The sequence below is a fragment of the Equus caballus genome, chromosome 22 (assembly GCF_041296265.1).
Source record: "Equus caballus isolate H_3958 breed thoroughbred chromosome 22, TB-T2T, whole genome shotgun sequence".
NCBI lineage: Eukaryota > Metazoa > Chordata > Mammalia > Perissodactyla > Equidae > Equus > Equus caballus.
Window position 1 is genome coordinate 25283028 of NC_091705.1, and position 24345 is coordinate 25307372.

The 24345-nt window shown below is 56.9% G+C and overlaps 1 protein-coding gene and 1 long non-coding RNA gene across 15 annotated transcripts; one reads left to right on the forward strand and one right to left on the reverse strand.

The window, feature by feature from the left end:
- Positions 1–2275: 2275 nt before the first annotated feature.
- LOC100069028 (BPI fold-containing family B member 1) lies at positions 2276–22385 on the forward strand. 13 transcript variants are annotated; one of them, XM_070247294.1, is made up of 17 exons: positions 2292–2419; positions 2594–2749; positions 3938–4061; positions 5133–5349; positions 6434–6538; positions 7870–8001; positions 8832–8916; positions 9024–9087; positions 9519–9604; positions 10343–10525; positions 12640–12693; positions 13683–13835; positions 14906–14973; positions 15232–15274; positions 17314–17377; positions 19999–20128; positions 20581–20726. In XM_070247294.1, the coding sequence occupies exons 3-17, from the start codon at positions 3953–3955 to the stop codon at positions 20648–20650; spliced, it is 1563 nt and encodes a 520-aa protein (XP_070103395.1). In that variant the 5' UTR covers positions 2292–2419; positions 2594–2749; positions 3938–3952; the 3' UTR covers positions 20651–20726. The 13 variants fall into 13 exon arrangements, with proteins under 13 accessions (XP_001498906.4, XP_070103404.1, XP_070103396.1 ...); XM_070247292.1 differs by having other exon boundaries at positions 15229–15274; positions 20581–20725; XM_070247296.1 differs by lacking the exon at positions 20581–20726 and adding an exon at positions 22232–22385 and having other exon boundaries at positions 2299–2419; positions 15229–15274.
- On the reverse strand, positions 11510–24345 carry LOC138920145 (uncharacterized). Of its 2 annotated transcripts, XR_011430852.1 has the most exons (6): positions 24209–24345; positions 17791–17966; positions 16635–16817; positions 14720–14885; positions 14354–14528; positions 11510–13203 (listed from the first exon to the last, which is right to left on the reverse strand). It is a non-coding gene; the product is annotated as an uncharacterized lncRNA (long non-coding RNA). The 2 variants fall into 2 exon arrangements; XR_011430851.1 differs by lacking the exons at positions 11510–13203; positions 14354–14528; positions 14720–14885 and having other exon boundaries at positions 16561–16817.

The following is a 24345-nucleotide window of genomic DNA, read 5'->3' on the forward strand; positions in this document are numbered from 1 at the left end:
TCCTGTAGTCTGGAGTGCATACTTGTCCCAGCTCAGGAGTCTTTTTGCCCCAGCAGCCTTGGGGGCTGGACATCCAAGCCACATCTGTGTCATTCAGGCCCCTCTGAGCCAGTCGGGGCCATGTCTGAGCTCTGTGTGGGCCACATCAGACCACATGTGGATAATGTCCAGGGTCTCGGCCACCTCCCTGGGCTTCAGGAATAAGAAAGCCTGTAGTGCCCTCCCTGTTGGCCTCAAGACCATGTATGGTGGGACAACCTCGTTGGCGGGGATGCACGTTGTGTTCATCTTGGCGGTGTCGGGGGTCGAGGGCTCTGAACAGCGTGACTCTGGAGGCAGGCTTGGAGTTCTGGCCTGGCCCCTCAATGGCTGGTTGACCCTGAGATGTGGCTTCCCCTCTGTGGGCCTCAGTTTCCTTCTCTATAAATGGAGAGAATCATGTCCCCACCTTGGACAGCTGCAGTGAAGATGAAATGAGAGAGAAGGGCTCCCGGCACATGGAAGGTGCTCAAACAACGTCCTCTGTGGGTGACGTCATCATCACTGCTGTTACCTGGCCTCCGGGATGCTGGGCCTTATCACTGAAGGCCCTTCCCACTTGGACAGTGCGTGACTGCCATTGTCTCCCTGGCCTCTCTGATGCCAGCAGGTTCAGGACAGACAACAGGGCCCCTGTTCTCCAGCCTCTGGGCCGGCCCCAGCACACAGAGCCCTTCAGTTACACGAGGGGCCCTGCAGGAAGGGGCGGGTGGGCATTTCAGGAAAAGGCATTCCCCAACTTCAGGGCAAAAACAGGCATCAGAACGGCTGGCGGCCTGGGAAGGCAGTGGGATGAGCTTCTCCAATCTACAGGACACGGGCTGGGCCAAGAGGGACGCGGAGGGTCCAGGACAGGAGCCTGTGCGAGGCACCTACACCAGGGCCTGCGAACACTTGCTGGGCAGTTGCTCAGTGCAGGCCACGTATCCTCGACTCCCAGCCGCACTCTGTGGGCTGCGTCCCACACATCGCAGTCCTTTTCTTTTCTAAATCATATTAAACCTGGGTTTGACCCCCACTCACAAGGGAGATGAGAACGTCGAGCTCCATCTTGTCTGGGGAGGTCTCTTCTGGCTCCCTAGTGTCATATAGGGTCTGCTGGGGGCTGGGGGTCTTCCGAGGAGCCTGGAGGATGGGGCAGGGGCTCTGGTCTTGGGTCCCACCTGCCCCAGTGAAGGGATCTCTGTCCCAGCCCACACAATGCTGTCAGAGGCAAGTGGCTCCGACACCAGCCAAGCTGGGCTCTTCTCCAAAACAGCTACGGTCATGGCTTCCAAGTCCTGGGGCTTCCTGGAGGTTGCTGAATAAACAACCCCGCCTCCTCCCCCCTCGGGGGCAGGGAACAGCACCACACTGGCTCCCACAGCGCCCCAGCGGGCCTGAGCCCAAGATGCCCGCGGGACCACTTGCTTGATGACACACCTTTATGGGTTCCTCCTTCACCGCCTCACTTTCCCTCCCTTACCAGCATCTCCCAGGTTCAGTGCCCAAATCAGCTCCCTGATCTCAAATCCTGGTCTCAGGGTCTGCTTCTGGGGACCCAAACCAAGACAAGCATTTGCTCTGTGCAGGTGCCGGGCTGAGAGTTCACTCACCCATCCTTCCCCACAGCCCCTGGACCCCCACTGCGCAAATGAAGAAACCGAGGCTCTGACAACTCAACACGACTACCAAGCAGCCCCTAACCACTACCCTACACTGCCTCCCTCTACTCTGCTCCTTCATCACTCCCCCTTGGGTCTCCATGTCCCATAAAGGAAAGGGGTTGTCTTCTGTGCTGGCCTCCTTCCATTTGGGCCTTGAAACACAACTGCCACCCATGCACCCCTAAGGCAGGAGCCCCGGGGGGGAACTCCAAGACTCCACCACCTTCCTGGTCCCTGGTCACTAGGCCCCTCCCAGCCGTGCCTCTCCCCCTCAACTGCTCTCCTCCCCCCTGCCCCCATACACACCTTTATCCCTTGGGTTCTGTGACTGCCACATCCTGTATTAGGAGCCTTCTCAGGCCCCTCCCGAGAGCTGGAGCCCTGCCCCAGGCCCTGCAGCTTTGCTGTTCCCAAGGGAAAGGGCCCACCCCAAAACCGCAGGGCCCTCACCCACTTCCTCTGTGGGTTCTGTTGGCCCGGTCCCAGAGCCTAGCCCTCAGGCCTTAGTGATGGGCCCGATCAGTTTTGGCCAGAAGCTCCTTGCCACCCAGGGCCAAGAGGACCTCCCCTCTCCTGAAGAGCTCCCCTGAGCACAAGCCCCAGCCACGGGGCTGGGCTTCCTGCCCACATGTCCACCCACACAGGCTTCAAGCTCAGGTTATAAAAGTCGTGTCTTTCTGGGAAGCTGGAGACAGAGGCCAGAGAGCAATCAGGACAGCCCTATTCTTGGAGAGGTGAGAGCAGGAGGCTGGCATGGGCACCTCCCAAATGTCTCTTGAGCACCCATGATAACGTGGTGAAGTGGTGCCTAGATTCTTAGCACCAGGCTCACCTGGGTTCCAATCAAGGCTCTGCCACCTACTACCTGTGTGACCGTGGGCAATTCATTTCTCCTCTCTGAGCTTCAGTTTTGTCATCCGTAAAACGGGCCTGCTGTCAATGATCCCAGACCGTTGTTGTGAGGACTCGATGACGTGACGAAGCTTGTACAGCTCTCAGCGTGGTGCCTGAGACTCACACAGCGAGGACTCAAGTAGCAGTGGGGCTGGTGTGGATGATTCAAGGCAAGAGATGGAGCGGGCTGGAGGGCAGAGTGAGGGCCCAGGGCAGGAAGGGAGGAGAGGCCTGACTTTGGTGAAGGATTGACAACAGACCCTGGTCCAGGGCTGACGACACGCTGGTGAGACGAACAGCGGGTGAATTTAAGAATAGCCTGGAAGCAAGATATGAACCGCTAAGGCCCTGAGTCCAGATTTCCCAGTCCAAAATTCATATCGGCAAACAAACAAAAACTTTCCTTTTTCTATGACCTAGTGAATCGCTGTTCTGAGCTCCTGCGCCACCAAGCGGCAAAACACCAGATGTCGCCGATTCGAGGCAATGCCAGGATCGGCTCAGGCGCTCCAGGGTGGGCTCAGCCACCTCAGGGGTCTTCTCGCTCAGGGGCAGCATTTGCCCTTGGGGGCTTCTTCATGGATGTGGCATTGAGGGGACGGGGTGCCGTGGTGGCTCCTTGATGGCCCTGCTTATGCTGGTGTCTGCCTGGAGAGGTCTGCATCCCGGCTGGTCCCCGCCTTGCAGTTCCGGAGGCCACGTGTCCTGGTGGCACACCCTTGCCCACCCGGAGAGCCCCCTGCTTGCAGGCTCTGGGGTCCCAACTATGCCCTTTTGGCCAGCTGGGCAGGGCTGAAGTTCAGCTAGTAGGAGTCAGTACAAATGTACTGGTTGAAATACTATGGCACCTCCCCAAGGACCCCTGTCTCCTGTCTTCCTCAAGATCCAGAAACCCCCACGGTTAAAAAGGAGTGCTCCATCTTTTAACAGCTCACAGCATTACTAGCCACAGTAGCAGCTGTTGGGCACACTGCTTGCTAAGTGCTTTGTGCCTATTGTTGAATGTATTCCTCACAACAACCTATGTTTACTCCCATTTTAAGCTGAGAAAATTGAGGCACAGAGAGGTCAAGGAACTTGCTCAGGATCGCGCAGTCAGGAAGTGGCAGATCCCGGATTTGAAGCCAGCCCACATAAGGGGGAGGGCACTCCAGGCAGAGGGAATTGAAAGCACTCATGTGAGGTGGTGGGAAGTGGAGGCTGTGTTTAAGGATGAGCGACCTGGAGCCAGGGGGAGAAGAGAGGGAAGGAGGGCTGGGGAGACGGTTCTAGGAGAGGCAGAACTGGAGATGCTGGGCAGTGGGTCCCCCCTGGGGACACGGAGGTGGCCACCAAGATTCCCAGCTCTGTGTTTGCAGGTCCTGGCAGGGAGGATGCTGCTGTTCTGGGGGTCACTGCTATGCTGGGGGCTGCTGCCCCAGGCTCAAGGGCAGGCCCGGCACCTGCTCTTCCTGCGGGTCAGCAAGGATCAGCTGGAGACAGGTAAAATTTAAGGAGTGGAATGCGAGAGGCAGGAACTCAGGGAGGGGCAGGGGTGGGAGACGGCACCACCTCCCCAAGACTGCTCCTCTTCTGGCCTCCCCCTCACCAGAGGCAGAATTTGCTAGTGCTGACTCCCCTTCCCCTGCTCTAACACTTGCTGTGGCTCCCCACTACCATAAGTGCCTCATCCTGGCATTCCAGACCCTGCACCTCCAGCCTCTTCCACCACCACCTGCCCTGACTTCGCCCATGGACTTCCCAGCCTCCTTCCTTTCCGCCTACAATTCTCCCTCCCTCCCTCCTTCCCAGCATGGTGAATTCTGACTCACCCTTTCAGGTAAAGCTCTAACAGTCCCTGTGGTGGGAATCCCTCCCAACTTCCCCAGCCAGAAGGAGTCTCCTTCCTCCAGGCTCCCATAGCCCTTTGGTGAAGCCTCATCTATGGCGTTATCCAAGTGCATTGTTCTTCTCCTGTCTATCCCTCTGTCTGTCTGTTTGTCTCTCTCCCTCTTGACCACAAGTTTCTTGTTGTCCATCCACCTCCCACCCCATTCACCACAGCCCAACCTCACTGATCTTTCAGTTTCCTAAACTCACCAGGTTCATTACCACCTCAGGGATTTTGCACATGCTGTTCCCACTGCCTCTCCTCCCAGACCTTGTAATAGTGGATTCCTTCACTTTGTTCAGGTCTCTGCTCAAATGCCTCCTCCTCAGAAAGGCTCTCTCTGACCACCCTATCTAAAGTAGACCCCCCCCCCCAGTCATGCTCCAACTCAACCCCATTTTACTTTCTTTGTAGCCCTTATCACTTTGAATATTGCCTTGTTTGCTTTTGCTTATCTGAGTGTTCGGTTGTTGCCCATCTCCCTTTCTAGAAGTGCCCTCCATGGGGGCGGAGCCACACTGCTCCTGTTCCCTGGGCCAGGAAGAGAGTAAGCACGTAATAAGTACTTGCTGCTAAATGACCATGTAGATTGCTGACTCAGAGCCACTCAAATGCTATTGGGTGTGTATTGAGTGACTGAATGAAGGGCGAGCCCCTCACTGAGGAGGGGCTTGTGTCCTCAGATATTTCAGACCTGTTCTCGGAACAGCGCATCCTGGACCACGTGACCAGGATTCCTGTGACGGAGGCCGCAGGCGAAGGCGTCCCCATCCTGGACCACCTGCCCTTCGTGCGAGAAGGCCTCTCCAGGAAGAGCAGCAGGCTTGACCTGTCGCTGGTCGGGGACCTGCTCTCCGGAAAGAGCCTCCCACTGCTGGAGGAGCTGTTCCAGGCGGGCGGGTGAGCTGCGGGTGCCGCCTCCGGCCTTTCCTCCCCCAGGCCCGGCTGTGTCCCTGAGCCATGGGGTTCCCTGGCAGGTGAACCCCTGTGGGTGGGAGCCCTGGGTGTCCCTGGAGGTTCTCTACAGCCCAGAAAGTGCTCAGCAAGGGCATTTGCATTGTCCTCAGCCTCTCTAAGCCACTTGGAATCTTCCAAGGAACAAAGCAGAGTCTAAAAAGGCCCTCGGCGTGGCAGCCCTCCAGCCACCACATTCAGCCTGCACCTGGCACTGCAAACTGGCACAGTGTTTTAAACGAACTGACGACATTTTAAAGTTAAGAAGGTTTCCATCAAAATCTAGGTTTTCTGACTGCATTGGTTTGCTAGAACTGCCATAACAAAGTGCCACAAACTGACGGCCCAAACCATAGAAACGCCTTGTGTCGCAGTTCCGGAGGCTGGAAGTCCAAGGTGGAGGTGTCGGCAGGCTTGTTTCCTTCTAAGCACTGTGAGAAAGCATCTTCTCGATGCCTCTCCCCTAGCTCTGGGTGGTCTGCTGCCCCTTCCGGTGGGTACCAGATGAGTCACCAGCTCGTAGCTAACGTTCAAAAGTACAGAAAACTCTGGGCTCCTCCCAGCTCAGGGAGACACTGGACCTGAGGCCCCCAGAGGGAGCAGAAGGCTCACGTCCTCCTTCCGGATGCTCAGCAGGGCAGGCGGCCCTGAGCAGATGACTATGGGATCACCAACCTTCTTGCCTTCTCTGGCTCTCGCCTGCTTGCTTCTCTTTTGCAAAGCACTTGTACTTGAATTCAGACTGGTTAAATGGCCTTAGACAGCTCCTCCCGTGTTTTCTCCCCATTCTGTAGAAGGTGACCCGGAGGCCTAGAGAAGGGAGGAGACCCACACAGATCTTCAAGGCTTGGGGGCTGGAACTGGAGCCCAGCGTTCTGCAGCTGGGCCAGGAGTCAGGGAAGGCGTTGTTCCAACGCTGCCCCCCACCCATCCTGGGGTCACCTCCATTCTCATTAACCCAGACACACACACTCCACAGAGTCATAGCGGCCTCATCAGGCCACACCAGCACCTCCTGTACCTCTCACAGGTTGATCATAGAAGATGCCAAAGGACCTGAGGTCACCCTGCAAATCCTAAGCGACAGCCTGTTCCAGGTCACACTGCAGACTAAACTGTACCTGTCCCTCCAGAGGTGGGTACACTGGGCACCTCCTCCCCACCCCCTCAGTGCCAGGCAGCCCAGCCTTCATTGCCGTAACTCAAGAACAGCCATGCAGGGCTGGCAAAGCCTCCTGCCCAGGTCACCATACGGGTCGCAAAAGTCCTTTCTACTTGGGCATGTTTCAAAGCCAATTTTACTGACAGGGAAGGAAAACTGAGGCACAGAGTGAGAGAGGGACCTGCCCAGGATCACACAGTGAGTCAGTGGCAGAGGCTGAGATAAACCCCCCTGACCTCCCTGTTGGGGACGTGTGCCCCATCTGAGTAAAAGGCAGACGTGTTAACAGGAATATCTCTGGAGGGTCTGGTCCAGGCTCACCTTGGAGTGCAGCGCACCTGGACTCCAATCCCACTGACCATCCAGGCGACTTGAGCAAGGGCCTCTCTTCCCTGGGCCTCAGTTTCCTCATCTATAAAATGGGTGTGATCGAGTCCCCAAGTACACGCGGCTGCTGTGAGAGGAGCTCACTGCCTGTCTGAGAGTTCAGACGGGACACTAGACAAAGCACGAGGACACCGACCCGGGGTTGCAAACTCGACAGCCAACAGAGGGAGCGATTCAGGTGGTGTTTGCATGTGAAACGGGAATATTCTTTTTTTTTTTTTTGAAGATTTTATTTTTCCTTTTTCTCCCCAGAGCCCCTCGGTACATAGTTGTATATTTTTAGTTGTGGGTCCTTCTAGTTGTGGCATGTGGGACACCGCCTCAGCGTGGCCTGACGAGTGCTGCCATGTCCGCGCCCAGGATCCGAACCGCTGAAACCCTGGGCCGCCACAGCAGAGCGCGTGAACTTAACCACTCGGCCACAGAGCCGGCCCCTGAAACAGAAATATTCTTAAATGCCCTTTAGGAATGTGTCCACTCCTGTTTTTCTTGTAAAGTATGGCTTTCTTCGTTTAGCTTCCCTTTTTAACAGAGAAGTGAGTGCAGGAAAATGTCTCTGGGATAGAGACGTGGGCCCAGAGAACTATTTCTCTGCTGGATGGTAAACACACCATCGCCCTTGTAATGGTGTGCAGTAAAAACACAACTTGACTCCTGGCCTGTTGAGGACGGTGGCAAACTGAGGAGCCTGTGGCCCATCTCGAGGTCACCGTCAGCGCCAGGTGACGGCCACCTGCGAGGACACTGGCCCGGTGCTGTCAGATTTTTCAGGTTTTCCACAGTGTGAACTCTACTTTTAATGAACTCCCCTAGTTTCTCACTTGAGCCCTCTGTGCCACCGCAGGCCACCAGCCTGTGGCTTCTGGCCTCGACCTTGGGCTGTGGCTTGGAGCGGCCTAGACACGCTGCCCCTGCAGGATCCTGCGGTTCAGCATCATCAAGAACATTCGCATCGGGGTACGGCTGGAACAGACAGGGAACAAGACCCGCGTGGCCCTCGACGACTGCCACACCCCACCAGGGAACCTGAGCATCGAGGTCCTGGAGCAGTGAGTACCTGCCCACTCCTGCGCACCCACCGGGCAGAGGAAGGTGCCCAGCCTTCCTGCCCCACAGCGGCTGCTCAGCCCCTCGCTGAGATGCAGGGCTGGGGCTACCTCTCCCAGCCTCGCTGTCTACAGTCACCAAGGGCATCAGGGACAGGCTCAGGCCACAGCTGCACACACCACGCACCAGCATCTCCTTCCTCCATGCTGAATGTCATGGCCAAGAGCATGATGCGTCCACCCAGGTCAAATCTCAGTTTGACTGCTTCCCAACACTGGGGCCCTGGCCAAGCTATTTGACGTCTAGGAGCCTCCGTTTCCTTACCAGTAAAATGGGATTGTTCACAGAACCCAGCCAACATGGGGTGGTTGTGGGGAAGACATGAGCCAACCCATGTGACCCACTTAGCACAGAACCTGCTGCACAAGGTGGCCACTATCTATGATGCTTATATTTACCCAGCACAAAAGCTACCTCCTCCAGGAAGCCTGCCATGACTTCCACTGCCAGGTGTGATCTCTCCTTCCTTGAAAATCCCAGAGATCTTTATCAGAGAGAGAAATAAAGGGAGAGAGGCAGAGATGGAGAATCAAGAAGGAATAAAGAATTGTAGGAGAAAGTCAGGGAGAGAGAAAGCAAGGAGGAGGGAAAAACAGAAAAGGAAAGTGAGGAGAGAGAAGAGAGAGACACCAGGTGAGAAGGAAGCAGGCCCTCTGAGCTTCCAAGTTACACAGGCCTGTCTGGGCCTTCCTCAGCCCTGCCCGAGACCCCCTCCTCTGGCCTCAGTCTCCCCTTCGGTGGCATCTCAGACTCCACGGCTCCCCTGCCCTAGGATGAACCCCTTCCTGGTGAACGAAGCTCTAAAGGTGATAACTGGCGTCCTGGACAAGACGCTGCCTTTCTTCCTGCAGAAGATGGTGAGTAGCTCATGCTCCCCCGCCCCCTGGGAGAGGGGTGTGATCCTGAGGGAGAGCCCCTCGACCTCACCCCGACCCCAACGAGGACCCCCATGCCTTCCCTCCAGGTGTGCCCCCTGGCCACGACCCTGCTCAACTCGCTGCTGGAGGACGTGTTGCGCATAACTCTGGGTACGTAGCTCCTGGCTGAGGAGGGAGCTTAGCTGCTGTCCCCCGACTGTGAGCCAGGAACTCTCCTAGGCTCTGGGAGACCAACGGGAAACAACACCGACAGGGCCTGCCCACAGGGAGCCTGCCTTCTAGTGGGGGAGAAAAGGGCATATGCCCTCTGACCTTGGTGAGTCATTTCCGCCCCCCTCGGCCTGGGTTTCCCAGTCTGTAGAATGGGATTCGCCGTCGGCCTGCACGTGGGCTGCGGTGATAATACATAGAACCCGGCAAAAAGTTATTATCAATAAATGTTCATCATTACAAGAAGCACAGGCCCAGCCCACGAGGAGCTTAAAGCTAAGCAGAGAGGGAGAACGACTTTCTCCCGCTTTTGCTGCCTCCCCATCCGCCCCCCAGAAAGGCTGAGCCCCAGTTTCATTTCCTCACTGTAGCCCCGACCATCTCGGGCCCAGAAGACTTCCAGTACCATGTCACCACCACAGAGCTCACGGAGGAGGCCATCCTGATGCAGGTCCAGGTGAGCCGGCCCCCTGCCGGGACAGACCCTCCCGGGACATCCACTGGTCTGGGGGAGGACGGGCAAAGAGGAGACTGAGAGGGGACTGAGAGGGGAGCTCCTCGGGATAGGAGGCCAAAAGGGGAGGAGGAGGAGCAGGCAGAGGAGGTGTTAGGGGAGAGAGAAGGAGGGAGAAGAAAGGGGAGACCCGGCAGGCCCCGCCCTCGGGAGCTCCTGCTGAGCCGAGGAGTCCTGCCTCCGCCCTGGAGAGCAGGAGAGGCCACAGGGCTGTGTGTCCCGTGAGCAAAGATGGGGCTCCAACAAAAGGGCAGGGACCCCTCAGATGGGGAAACCGAGGCCCAGAGAAGGGACGAGGCTGGCTGCCCGACTCCCGTCCCCATGGAATGGTGGACAGGAAGCCTCTGAGCGGGTAGGAAGGAGGCGCAATTAACAAGGGCGCAGAGAGGGGAATGGGGTCAAAGGAGGGAGAAGCAAGAAGACGGGGCTCTGGATTCCACAGCAGCTCCAGCTCTGCCACGGGCAGGGTCCTGAGTAAGTCGCTTCACCCCTCAGGCTTCAGTTGCCTCAGCGACAGTTCCCATCTCCTGGTGCTGCTGTGAGGTCGACAGGAGACTGTGCACGTAATCGGGCAGCACTGTGCTAGCACACAGTGGACCCTCGGGGTACCAGCCGTAAGCAGCTGCTGGCCAGGGAGGCTGGCCACACTGCCTTTCTCCTTTCTCCTTCATTCCTCTGAAGCTCGTGACCCGCTGCGGCCCAGGCCAGAGAGCTCCAAGGCCTGACCACCTGGCCCCCCAGCCCCTCCCAAAATTAGCCCAGGGCAGCATGGCGGACCTGGCCTTTTGGCTGGAAGCGTACAATGACATCCTGTCCTGCCTCTACACCAGCAAGGAGCTCCTCGTGGACCTCCAGGACTCCACAGTGAGTGCTCAAGGAAGGGGAGCGATGCCGGGAGGGGACACATAACATTATTGTTCTATTTTCCACATGAAGAAACCAAGGCCTAGCTGGCAGACATGCTTTCTGAGTGGGCCTAGGTAAGTCACTTCCCCTCCCCTGGAGCACTCCTAGTCAGCCTTCAGAACCCAGTGTAGAAGTTCCCTTCTCTGGGAGGACTTCCCTGAACACCCAGTCTCCTCAGTTATTCCTGTCTTCCTTCATTCATTCTGGCATTCATTTATGCTGCAAGTATTTACTGAAGGCCCACTGTGTGCCAGGCCCTGTGCACACAGGGTCCCTGCCCTTGCAGAGCTCAGAGTCTAGTGGGGGAATAGAAACTGAACAAGAAAACAGTCAGATAAATAAGGTAATTCATCTTATAATAAGCAGAGCAATGGATCAGTAAGTGGCTGGCAGAGATGAGAGGGCTACCCTGGACGCTGCAGTCAGTCAAGACATCTCTGAGGAGGTGGCCTGACTGGTGACAAGGAGGCACACACTGAGGTCTGCAAGAAGAGGAAGTCCCAGGGTGGACGAGGGGATCAGATGAGGGAGGGACCCAGACCCATCACTGCTCAGAAGCCCCCAGCAGCTCCTCACCGCACTCGGAACAAAGTCCAGTCTCCTCTGCAGCTCCCAGGGCCCTGTGTGATCTGGCCCTGGCCGCCTCTCCAGCCGCACGTCCTCACCCACTACACGCCAGCCTCACAGGCGGGGCTGGTCCCCACCACAGGGCCTTTGCACACGCAGGTCTCTCTGCCTGAAACGCTGTCCCTCCTCTGTTGGTCTCAGTGCAAATGTCGCCTCCTGAGAGAGCCCCTCCTTGACCACCGCATCTAAATGTCTAAAGAAAGCTCTCCCCCAACCCCCGCCTTCCCTCTCTCTCTGTTCTTTTCCTTCTGAACACTGAGCACACTGTGCGTATGTGTGTGAGTAAAGTTATATATACACATACACACACCTGTATGTATACTGTGTGTGTTTATTTATTTAACTTTGCGTGTTCCCCATCCCCCCATTTCAAGGGCAGGGACTAAGGATGGTATACTCTGTGAAGGGCACACAGTGGTGCTCAGTAAATGGTGAAGTGTGAAACCCTAAGATCCATACCTGGAAGAGATCTAATGTAGTTGTTCCATTTTTTACATGAGGAAACCAAGGCCCAGACAGGGAAAGTGACTTTCCCAAGGTCCCCCAGCAGGCGGGATCAGGACTGGAGCCAGGTCTCCTGCCTCCCCCTGCCCTTCCCTCCATCCCACACAGGTTGGCAGCTCTGAGACAGCTGGAAGTAAACCCTGCAATTCTACGTCTGTGGAGATTCTTACAGCAGTGGGCAAGGATGTACGTGCAAGGGGTCTTTGCAGCCTCACTTGTTATAGAGTGAAAAATAAAAATCTAGGTGTCATCGATAAGGAAAAATAAGTCAGCTTATGTTCATACAATGCACAATACTATGCAGCTGTTAAAAAGAATGGGGTTGTTCTCTGCCTGCTGACGTTGAGAGGAGCAAACAAGGTGCGGGACCGTGTGTTTAGAATGTTCCCATCTATCCATGTTTATACGTGTGTAGAAAAAGCCTGTCAGAGTATGCTCCAAAATGGCAACTGTGGTTACCCTGAGAATAGGATTTAGGGGAAAAGGGGAAGAGCTGTTGGGGTGGACTTTTACATTTACTTTTGCTTTATATATTTTTGCTTTGCTTTCTATAATGATTTTCGGTTTTCAAATATCAATGGAGCACAGATAGGTGGATAGAAATGTGATAAAGCAAGGATGGGAAAAGGTTAACAGAAGAATCTAGGTGATAAGTATACAAATGTTCTCTATAAAAGTCTTTCAACTTTGCTGTAAGTGTGGAAGCTTTCACAATAAAATGTTGGGGGAAAATCAGTGAAACAAAGAAAAAGAACTTTCCAGAGAGGTCATGATGGGAAGTCTGGCGAATGGTCCTCCCACACTGAGACTGGCAGGTGTGCAGGTGGTGTCTCCAGCTGGGGACAATTACATCTCGTTGAACCCATTGACGCCCCCCTGGACCTGCTCAGGACGGACCTGCAGGATTCTAAAGGCCAACACGCACTTTGCCCTTTGTCCAGGCGGCCGCCCTCATTCAGCTGCTGTCACCGAGAGAGCTGGAGCCCGGGCCCGAGGTGGGTGTGTTGCAGCTGCTCCCCCAGCACCCTGGCCAGGATCTCGGGAGGGACTCTGGGAGCGGGGCAGGGTGGGGTGGGCCACAGCGCATGCTCAGTCGGCCAGGGTTTCCTGCTGGATCCAAAGATCCCTGCTCGTGCTTCGCATGATGTGAGGTTGAAGGAGGCGATTCGAGTAAGGCGCTCAGCCCACGGCCCCGCCCGGGCGACCACAGCGCTGGCTGTCGTTATTGTCCACGGCTGAACGAGACCCCGAGCCTGCCGAGGCAGACGGATGTGCACACGGTGGATAACAGCGAGCAGTGGCTGTGCCAGGCCCCTCCCCTGGGTCGATCCAATCCTGGGCGCTCCCCGCTTCTCACACAGGAGCAAGCCAAGGCTCCGCAGGCTGACTCCACTGGCCCACACTCACACTGCTCAGTATGCGGCAGAACCAGGATCTGAACACGGTCCCGGACTCTGAAATCCATGCTCAATGGCCTTTCTGCAAAGGCTCTTAGAATATGGCCCCTGATGGACGAACAACAATAATAACCATAACCACAACAGCTAACAGGCGTACAGCGTCACTAGGTGCCGCGTTCTGTTCTAAGCACTTTACACAAATTAACTCATTTAGTCTCCATAACAACCTTATGGGGTAGGTATGATTATCATCCCTATTTTACAAGATGAAAATTGAGACACAGAGAGATTGGGAAACTTGTCTCAGGCCACACAGCTTGCAAGTGGCAGAGCTGGAACTGTGGCTCCAAAATCTATGCTCTTACCTGGTATGCATGCCCAGAAGGAGGATGTCATCTCACCTCAGTGCAGCCAAGGGAAGGTGAGTGACTTTCCCAAGGTCACACAGCAAGTTGCTGCAGAGCTAGAATGAAACTCAGACAGCCTGACTCCTAAGGTGGTCTTGTTCCCAATCCTCCAAGCTGAGGGCTAAGGAACACCTCTATTGTCCCTGCCTGCACCTTTTCTGCTTTAACCCTATGCAGACTTCTGGCCAGTCCAGAGGGAGCGTGGGACTGACCGTCAGCACCCCTGACCCTCCCACTGTCTGCCTGGATGGCCACACGGCCATGGCCCTCCAGCCGGGCTCATTGGTGCTGCGGGGGCCCAGCAACACCTCCTCTGTCTCCGTTTCCTGGGTGAGTAAAGCTCGCAGTCCTTTGTTCCCAGGGGTCCTGGGTCCACTTGAGGCCCATCCAGGGCAGGCAGACTGAGGGCGGGCTGCACAGGGCAGCAGCAACCCTCCCACCACGCCGCGCTAACACTCCATCAGTCCACACCCAAAGAGGCGCGCCAGGCTTCAAACCGTCTACTCAGACACCCGCTCCCCCAGGTGCAGCCCCAGCCCTCCCCAAGGGTGGCCTCAGCGACTAGGGGGCTTTGCGTCTGAGACCCTCTCTCAGTGGCCCTGCAGGGGGGCTGTTAAGGCTTTCAGCCGTCCCCCTGCACTGGGCTGCATCGAAAGCCCTTGTCCACAAACCCAGGAGAAAAGTCAGAGAAACGAAGCTCACGAGGGGCTGCAGGGGTGTGTGTTCTCTCTTCCCCGAGAGAGGTGACCTGGCTGGACCTGGGAGGAATTCTGGGGACATACAGGCCCCCAAAGTCTCAACTTCTCTGTCCGGAGCCCCTTGGGATTCCTATTTCCCATTCCACGAACCTTGAAATTGGCCCCCTTGAAGGGGCCTCAGTTGAGGAGGCGGGAGGGTCGTCCTAGACTAGGTGAGTCCAAGAGCATCGAGTGTGCACAACAGGATCCTGGGGTCTTCGTTGGCATGAGTCTGCAGCCAAGAAGGCGGTCATCTCTGGCTGCAGGTGAAGGTCCTGTTTCTGGTCTATAAGGTGACAGCGTGAAACATGGAGGCCCATAGACAAATCCCTCAAAACCAAGGGGTCCTCTGGCTTCCACAACAGTGATTCCACAGCCAAGTGACTCGATGCAAAAGGCCTTTCCACCCCCAAGCTGCGCCCCCTCCCCTCGTGCCCAGCCCCGGCCTCCCCTGCCCCCAGGAGCTCCAGCACCCACCGTGCCCTCTCCTGTGGCAACAGCACACTTTCATGGTCTGAGCACCCGTGGACCAGCAGCTGGGGCGGGGAGAGGACCAGTGGGGGTGCCGCGCTGGACAAGGACTCAGGGGGCTGGGGCGAAGGGAGTCCCTCTGCTGGAACGCCAATTCCTCTCCTCTTCTGACCTAATTTCAATTCCTCATAGAAACTCCTTTCAAAGGCCATGTTTTCCTCAAAAAATCAGGAATTAGAACTCCAGTTCACTCCAAACAGGTGATTTCTTTTGGTTTTGGATGTTCAGCAAAACAAGGCGGCTCACAGAGAAAGAGATGGGGGGAGAGAGTGTGGTTCAGGGGCGCAGGTTTCCATGCCTGCTGTCAGCTGCACGGAGTGGTTACAGGAAGGAGGGGGGAGAGGGAAGGAGGGAGGGAAGGAGGGAGGGAAGGGTGTCGTGACTGGCAGCCCCTGAGCACTGCACCCCGCAAGCAGCGTCCACGACCTGAAAGGGTGACCTCTTTTCTCTGGCAGCAGCACGGTCGCCCTGGGTCCCCACCCCGCTGGCCTTGCAGGTCAGGTGAGTCTGTTTCGTTAGCCTCGCCCCCCGGTCCTGAAGGACCCCCAGCAGGCCCTGGGTCATTGCTGTAGGGGTTGAAAGACTCCCTCGCTTTCTATCACGGATCTCATCCTGCCCTGGAGCCCCGTGCCCCCCCACGAGCCCCCAGCACTTAAACACATGCATGTCATTCTTTTGTTCACTTAGCCTCGTCTTAGGTACTGGGATGTGTCAGTGAACAAAACAAAGGTCTCTGCCATTAGGGAACCCACGGTCTAGCTTGGTGAGGCCAGATAATAAACATAAGCACAGAAAGGTTAATCACACAGTAAGCAGGCAGGGGATAAGGCTACGGAAAAAGCAGAGGAGGGGCTGGGGGATGGGGAGGGAGGGAGGGGGAAATATTAATAAAGGAAGGTGGAGGAAGGCCTCAGAGAAACAGGGCAATTGAGCAAAGACTGGAGGGGGCGGGAGGGAGCTGTGGGGTGTGGGGAAGAGGGGACCCAGGGCCCCAAGGCAGGGGAGCGCAGGAGGTTCAGGACCGGGGGCTGGGGCAGAGGGGCCGAGGCAGAGCCTCCTAGAGGGGGCTGGCTTTTCCGAGTGAGACAGAAGTGATGACGGGTTCCGAGCAGAGGAGCAGAGGACCAGAGGCACGGTGTTGGGGGCAGGGAGCCAGTGGGCAGCTGGCAGAGTGATGCAGAGGGTCATGAGGCTTGACAGGTGGTGGCAGGCGGCCAAGGGGGGAGTGGCCCCGGGGGGAGTGGCCGTGAGGATTGGATGTGTTCTGGAAGTGGAGCTGGCAGGATCTCCTAGACATGCAGAGCAGTGAGAGACGTCCAGGAAGATGCCAGGCTTTGGAAGGCGCCTCCCCCTCTGCAGGCTGGAAAGGGCCTCGTCGGCCTCTTCCAGGAGAGCGCCCAGTGTGCACCCCCTGCAGGGCCCTGCATCCCCACTCTGGGTTTCCTCCCCCCTCAGCTTCCCAGCATGGTGTCCTGAGCCACCTGTGGCCCCTGCGCCGCGTGTGGCGGTGCGGGGACTCTGCTGCGGTGTGACTGGTCTGGCCCTCCCTGCTCCCTGTGAACAAGTCACCAGACCAGCACGAGGTCTCTTCCCCAGGGGCTGATCTCACTCCTACCCCGGAAGAGCTTTCACTGTGCCTGCTTGACTGAGGGAGCCCCATAAAGTAACTGCCCTTTGTCCCCACCCTGGGACATCCCACAATCCTCCACATCCACAGGACTGTGAGCCTCATGCCTCAGCCCTAATGGGGGAAGGCTGCAAGATGGAAAAACCACAGAACAAAAGGGTCAGATGAGAACATGTACTGGGAAACGCTTCAAAATTATCCTCCCTGTTACCTCAGGCCTTGCTCCAGCCTTACTTGCATAGAATGTCAGGGTCAAGAGGTCCTAAAGATCATCTTCGCAGGTCAGGGATCCTTTCTGTGACATTCATCAGAGGGCCGTCATCCAGACCAGGGCTATCGTGTATGGTTGGAGAGGTCGTGCACTGTACAAGCCACCCACATCACAGACAATACAGATACGAATGTGCTTATGACAGTCTGCAAACAGATGGGAAAACAGTGTCTTGAAGAAAGGGAGTCCTTTTCCAGTCTGTCCAAATGGGTTGGAGCAGCCCCGATCAAGACCTCTTGAACACCCTCAGTGACAGGAGGCTTGCTATGGCAATGAGAAGATTCCTGCCCCATTAGCAGGCAACTCTCAGCATTGGAAGCTCCTCCCTGGACTGACCCAAAGTTGGTGCTGTGAGGCTCTGGCCCCAGGTTCCTCGTGCCCACCTATTTCCCCTCTGGGCTGCCCTGCAGAGACATGAAGATAGTCAGAGACCCGGGGTGAGGGTGGCTCTTTCTCAGGCCCCTCAACTTTCCCCAGGCCCCTCACTAACTGGTCATCCAGCTCCACTGCCCTTTAAAAGTGGAGTCCCCAGGACACTCCTGACTTCCTGTGGGTACCTATACACTGGAGCCCCCCATTCCCGTGGTCAGAATCTGCCAACCCAGCTGGGGCAACCTTCCTGTTCCTCTTTCATTGTTGTAGGAAGAACGTCTGGAGGCCTTGGTCTTGGAGCTTCTGAAGAGGACGTTTCTGCCCCATCACAACGGTGAGCTGTTTCTCCTCATGCCACTTTCCGTGCAGCTTGGAGCAGCATCGTCCATGTCCGGGGCTTTGCACAGACGGCTGGCTTCTGCCTTGTCCCCCGGGGTTGGTTAGGGATGGCCCACGGGCAAGGCAGGAGGAGGCAGGGTGGAGGCTGAAGTCTGAGGTGTGAGGGGGTGGGGAAGGGGCCACGGGGGCCCTCCTGTCCTTCGCCCAGGCAGCTAGTGGTGATGGGAGCTCGGAGGCGGGGCCAGTGGGCACGCAGGGCTTCTGGGGGGAGGCAGGGAGCAGCGTGGAAAGTGAGGACAGGAAGGGCCCCTGGAGTGGTGGAGCCACCGCTGCAACTCCAGGCTTGCAGGACCGGGCAGGGCACAGCCCAAAGGAAGCGGCCCGGGGGGGCCTGGCCAGCGCGCCCACCTGCAGTGGGTGCCACACTCAGCTCAGTCGATGTCGCCAGCGGGGCAGCTATGTTTCCTCTGTGAGGGATGCAGGACGCTGAACGTTTTGAGGCGCCACCTCCATCTTTAGACATCAGCAACAAATCAAACTTTTCCGGACACCACCGTCCTAGTTGGGCTCCCTCAGAAGCAGACCTGAAACAAGGGGGTGCAGGGGTTTGGGGAGGTGGTCCCAGAAAGCTGGAGGGGCGTCGACGTGAGCTCCACGGGAGTGAGGAGCCTGGACAGGCTCCTCTCCCCCAGAACTCACCGCCTCCTGGCCTCACACCTCCGCTGAGGTGGGCTGAGTGACAACTGCCCACCCACCCACGTGATTACTGGGTCAGCACCTGTCTCCCCAACCAGAAGGTGAACTACCTGAGGACGGGTACCTCTCTCTTTGTTTTCCCTCATGTTCCCTTCACCCAGCAGACACTCAGGAAGTACATGTAGGATAAACAGCTCAGACCTTACTCACCTCTGAGAAATCATCTGGCTCGGCCTCCTTGTCTTTCCGATGGGCCCAGAGAAGTTAAGTGACTTACCCAGAGTCACACAGCAAGTCTCTGGCAGAGCTGAGTCCAGAACTCTGGTTTCTTGCTTCCTCAAAAGGGGCTTTTCTCTGTTCTCCAACTCAAGGACTCACGTTAGGAGTGCAGAGTGAGGCCAGAAGGGCAGGCTGGGATTCAAATGCTGGCCAGGCTGAAGGGTTTGGCTCATGGAAACCAGGGAAGGTTCTGGGCACGAAGTGAGCAGATTTGTGTTCGAGAAGGGGGACCAGTTGGCAGTGGGGGACAGTGGTGATGGAAGGTCCAGCAAGGCAGCCAGATTGAGAGGCCAGGTGGGCAAGGATGCAAAGTGACCTGGCAGGGGGCAAAGAACCAGGGAGAAAGGGCCCCACCCATGCCAGTGCCTCCCATGGGCAGCTCACACAACAAGTGCATCTTAGATCCTGGACCACAGAGAGCCATGGCGAGGGTCAAGAGATGACCCAGGGGCTAGGCCTGACCCGGGAAGCCTATATGGTCCTGCAGGTTGTGAACACAGGCCAGTGGGATGCACAGCACCAGCGGTGCTGTTCACACTAGAGTCCTGTCCAAAGCTCCCCCACAAGGAGAAAAAGAGCAGGGCCGAAGCCACTGAGGAAATGCGGGAGGACTGCCTGCAAGAAGCGGCCTGAGGGTGAGAGAATTGGCAGGGGAGAGACTGACGAAAGCCTGTGCCACACGCAGGGTCATCTGGGTTCAACACAGAGAGAGGAGTGAGACGAGGGGGTGCCGAGGCTGGGAGCTGGCAGGCTGGTGAGGAGGCCTCTGAAGATCAGAGGACAGACAGGACCAGAGACACCTGTCCCTCTTCTCTGTCCACCCCCACCTCACTGGGCGGGACAACGCATCAGACCAGCAGGGGTGGCAGACCTCCCCCTGAGCCCAGAGCGATGACGGGCATGGGGAGAGGGCCGGCCAGTGCGGAGGAGGGAGCAGGAGGGCCCAGGCCAGGCCTCAAGGTCGAATCTCAGAAACTCAGTTTGCCAAAAATCAACTGGTCAAACGGTTAACTCTTTGAAACCTAATTTGCAAAATTACCAATTTTCCAAGTTTAGTACATTTACCAATTTACCAAAAACTTACTTGAAGGACTATTTTTCATATATTTGATAAATGAGTATGTTCATGAATATTTTTTCTTTGATATATTTAATGGATATTTTCTAATGAATATAACCAAATTTCTAGTGTTTTAAGGGTAATTTTCAGTTTATGCTGACTTCTGTCTAATCCTTTGCTGAGACATTTTCTGTTTCTGCCACCATTTTAGTATTTTGAGGAACGCATAGCGTTTTCAGTCATTTCCCTCAATTCAACAAGAAGAATAAAATTCATTAATAGATTCCTAAGAAGCCTTCAACAAATCGAACATTCCTTAAAATGCTGCCAGGAAGAGCATCTCCATGAGAATGTGTCCATGGTTACTGAAATTCCCTTCAGATAGGTTCTTAGTAAATGGGCAGAGCAGCTGTTCAGAGACCCGGCTGTCTGGAGTGGGGCTGCCCAATGCGGGATGGAGATAGCGCCCCCCCAGGAAGGGGAGGTGGGAGGGGGCACCCCCGGTCCCTTCCCTGATGTGGGCAGTGAAGCAGCCGGGGCTCAGCTGGCCTGGCCCTCGCTGCCCCTGCCCTGCACCACAGACGCCTCCGCCCACCCGGACACTGAGCTCCCCGACCTGCCCCTCTCGCAGAGCTGCTCAGAGAGCAAGGCCTCCCGCTGCCCAGCATCAAGGGCATCTCCTTCGACCAGGCCCGAATGGAGCCCTCCGAGGTAAGCGCTGAGAAAGGAGCTTCCTGAGACACACGTGGGAGGGCAGAGCTGGGAGGGCCTTGGGGCCCAAGGTGCCTTGTCCCCACCCTGCAGGGCAGAGGCTGAGGCTCGGGCAGAGGAGGCCCTCCACGTGGCAAGCCCGTTACCACCCCTATCTCACAGCCATCCTGGACGTGATGCCCCTTTACAATGAGAAAACTGAGGCTCTGAGGGGCTCCATGAATCCCTCAGGGCGCCACAGCCGAGGCTCGCCCAGAGCGTGGGTGCCTTACACAGGTGATCTTCACAATTAGCCCCATGAAGTGGATACTATTATTTCTCTCATTTTACACAAGAGAGAACTAAGGCTCAGAGAGGCAGAGAAACTTGCCCAGGGCAGCCGAGCCAGGATTCCAACTGGGGTTCATCTGACTTCCACCCACACTCTAGAACTCTGGTGTCCCAATCCCCAGAACAGGGCTGTTGCCTCTGGTGCCTGCTGTCTGTGAACCGCCAGAGGGTGGGAACCAGGACCAGCCCTAGGCTGGGTAAAGCCAGGGAGGAAAGATGCAGCAGAGACCAGAGAGCAGAGAAGACTCGCAGAGGAACCACAGAGGGGCTGCCGGGGGAGTCTGCCAGCTCTGCATTTGTCCCCGGGGCCGCCCTGCCTCCTCCAGCGCTGTCCCTCCCCTCTGTGAGTGGACCTGAGAAGAGGCTGACGGGAGGGGAGTCGGTGGGAAGGGGCGGAGCTGAGAGAGGCCCTTCATTTCTTCGTGCCCTGCCTTTAAAAGAGCCCCACTCCTAAGCAGCAGCTCAGAAGGGACTTCAGGGGCGAGGCGGGGAGAGAGCATCACACAGAAGCTCCTGGCTGGGTGACCTCGGGCAAGCCACTGCCCCTCTCTCAGCCTGTTGTCTCTGTCTGTAAAATGGACGTAAAAACAGCTCTCCCCCCGAGCTGGAAGTGAGGGTTCCCCTCACCAACACAAGGGACTGTTAGGACCGCTGGTTCCACCAGCCCCACGCCAGCATTTGACAGAATGTGACCCGTCACCCCGGACACAAAGTGTGAACTTCAGGACCCTCAGCCTACGCCCAGCCCTGGACCCAGGACTCCCAGTTCCCAGTTCCCAGTCCTGACATTCAGGAGACACTAGAAATCTGCTTCCAAGAACCGGGAGTTTCTGTGCAGAAGGTCTGGCCTGTGCTCCTCCCCCACCCCCACCCTCAGGCCTCCCCTAGATTCAGCCCAGGGTGACCCCAGCAGGTCAGGGCTGGGAGAGCCACTGTGGGTGGTACAGGGGCTGGGGCTGCTCCAGAAATGATGCCACAGACCCTGGCAAGGAGGGCCCAGGAGGGCAGGGGCCCCCATAGCTCTGAATGCCAAAAAGAGCAAAGTCAGGGCCCAGCCCCAGCAGTGTCTCATAACTAGACCTACAGTGGCAAGGGGAGGGAGGGTGGGTGGGCTCGCCGGCTCACTGGCTGACTCACTTCTAGGTGCCTGACTGCTGTGCCGGTTACATCTTACACCACTCCAGGTGCACCACTATACTGTAGTTTACATGAATGACACCTCCTAGAGTTGGGCAGTGCACAGTCTGCACATCCTTACATGCCTGCCCTGATCACTCACTCACTATCACTCATTCATTCAGTCAGTATATGTCACTGGCTGCTCTGTGCCTGGCCCTGTGCTGGGTGATGCTGAGACAGAGATGAGTTAGACCCAGTCCCTAACCCTCCAGGAGGTCCCATTTTGGTGGGGAAAACAGGTGCAGGAGCAGATGGATTCCAGGGGTGTAGCTGGGTCTGGCAGAGGTTGGGGCATCGTGGGTGGGAGCAACCCCAGCAGGAGGAACCCCAATGCGGCAGAAACATTAGCAGCCCCTTGATACACAGGCTTTGGGGGAGGGCCCTAAAGACTGGTCTGTTCCTTCCCTCACAAACATTCCCGAGGCCCCCCTCCCCCTCCATTCTATTCCCTTGTCCAGTGGGTCCCCCACCCTTCCTTCTTGCCACGGGGAAGGTGTGTCCTCAGGACACACGGTCCCTCTCAGGTGTGGCCAGGCAGCTCAGGGAGAGCCGGTTTGGTGAGCGCGGATGGATGGGGCGCGCTTCTATCCACAGGATTACATGCTGCTGACCGTCCCGGAGGAATAGCTGCTTCTCACCGCGGGCCAGCCCCTCCCCTCAGCCCCAAGCGCTCCAGACCCTCGGGGTCCAGGAATGGCTGCAGCCACAGTGGAAAATCTCAGCTGCGATAAAGATGATTCTTGCTGGAGAGGGAGTCTGGTTCTGAGTCTGCTGGGGGGTTCTGGGGGTGGCGGGGCCGTCTGGGAGTGTCTAAAGGGAGAGTTTTCTCCCCGGGAGTCCCTGTTCTCCCTCGGCCCCTCAGAGAGGAATTCTGAATTCGGTATTGAGTGTCCCAGGGAAGGAGACACCTCAGAAAGTGCAGAAAGGGCTTGAGCTTCAAAAGCCCGGGTCCCAAGAGGACGGGGAGCAGGGAGGATGCGGGGACCCTGCACACGGACGAAAGCCTGGACCCCGTGAGGACGAGGAGCGGGGAAGACGCAGGGACCCCTCGCACGGATGAAAGCCCAGGCCCCGAGAGGACGGGGAGCCGGGAGGACGTGGGGACCCTGCACACCTACGAAAGTTTCCCTGGTCAAGAGGCAGGAAGAGGAAGGAAGCAGGAAAGAGCAGTTTTGGGGTCCCTAAGAAAGGGGGAGCTCAGGACCCCAGAGATATTTGGGAGGACCTGAATGCAGAGGAAAGGGGCCAAGGGAGCAGCCAGACCCCCAAGAGGGGACCCAGGTCCTGGTGGATGATTGTGAGACAGCCACCCTCAGACCTCCCCTGACCCCTAAAGGTGTGGCAAGCAGCAGCGTGATTTTTCTGTGCCCAAGAGCAATGCCATCGAGGCAGAGAGCCAGGAGCCCCCTGCCCAGCAACACCCCAGTCCCATGAGGCCCAGGTGGGGCGGGGCAGTGAGCAGAGAAAGGCTGGGCCCCAGAGGGCTTGGCAGTCAGAGATGTATACAGCTCCGTGGTTGCCAGGGATGGGGAGATGACAAAGCAGGCAGATGCCCCCCCCCACACACACACACACCTGGGCACCTGCCAAAGCCCACAGCAAGTGAGGTCTTGTCCCAGGAAAAGGCACTTGAGGAGACTGTGGCTGGTGATAAAATCCCCACCACGGGCAGGATGGAGGCTCAGAATTGTCTGTCCCGGGAATGAAGGTGAGGTCGGCAGCCTGGTAACCCCATCCAGCTCTGGAAGCTGGAGAAGTTGTCGGGCTGGCCCTCCTGGAGGCCAGCTCTCCACCATGCAGCCCAAACCATGGAGGGAGCCTCATGGGTCTGGTGCAGGGTCCCTGTCCCGTAGAAGGTTGGAGCTCAGAGCTAACTGTGCTGTGAGTTCTTTACTTGCCTCCCCGACCTGTTTCACAAATAAGGACCACATGCCCAGCCTTGAGGGAAGAAAGTTCCCAACAGGCAGCCTCCAAAGAGGTCTTTGGGCAAGAGGGCAGGATGGCCCCGCACTCTGGCCTTGCAAGGTCTCCGACCCTTGGTGTGTGTAAGACACACTGAGATAAGGTGGAGTCTGGGAGGGACTCTCCCGGAGGAGAGTTAAATCCTTACCCCACACCCAGAATTTTCCCACCTTTATGTGAGCACGTTGCCTGGCACATGGTAAATCACAAAATGATCGAATGGAGACTTCCTCAGGACCTTGCAGAAAGCTGGGCAGGAATGACCTGTCCAGGCATGAGAGAGCCTCTCCCACCAGCCACGGAAGCCTCCTTCCCCTCCCATGACTTTAACACATGCATCTCTCTGTACAGTCTGCAGGCACTCACGTCCGATATCCCATGAGATCCTCGCGGTAACGGGGGTGGCGCCTCATAGGGCATCCTTCCCTGATTTCCCCCATTTGCCAGGCAGGGCAGACCACACCACTTCTGAGGCTGGAAGTCAGGACGCCAGCTCCCAAGCCCACCCCCCCCCCTCCACCCCACGTGGCCTCTCCCTGCCCCTACCCTCACCCCTAGCCTCTAAGCCCAGCTGGGGAGCAAACAGCCCCAAATGCCTCTCCTACTTACCCGCTCTGGTGAACTGAAGTCTTCCTCAGTGGCATCACTCCTGAGGTCTTCTTAAGGAAACACACCTTTTAAGAAGTGGTTTTCAACTTTTTCAAGGCTAATGACCCATTTCTTCAAACAAAAACTTTCAAAGAAAC

Excerpts from the sequence above, each read along its gene's own strand:
- LOC100069028 (XM_070247303.1), top strand. The coding sequence starts at position 3,953 with ATGCTGCTGTTCTGGGGGTCACTGCTATGCTGGGGGCTGCTGCCCCAG. Across the intron at positions 4,062-5,132 it reads CAAGGATCAGCTGGAGACAG|ATATTTCAGACCTGTTCTCG; the intron begins GTAAAATTTAAG and ends TTGTGTCCTCAG. Across the intron at positions 13,836-14,905 it reads CCTCTGTCTCCGTTTCCTGG|AAACTCCTTTCAAAGGCCAT; the intron begins GTGAGTAAAGCT and ends AATTCCTCATAG.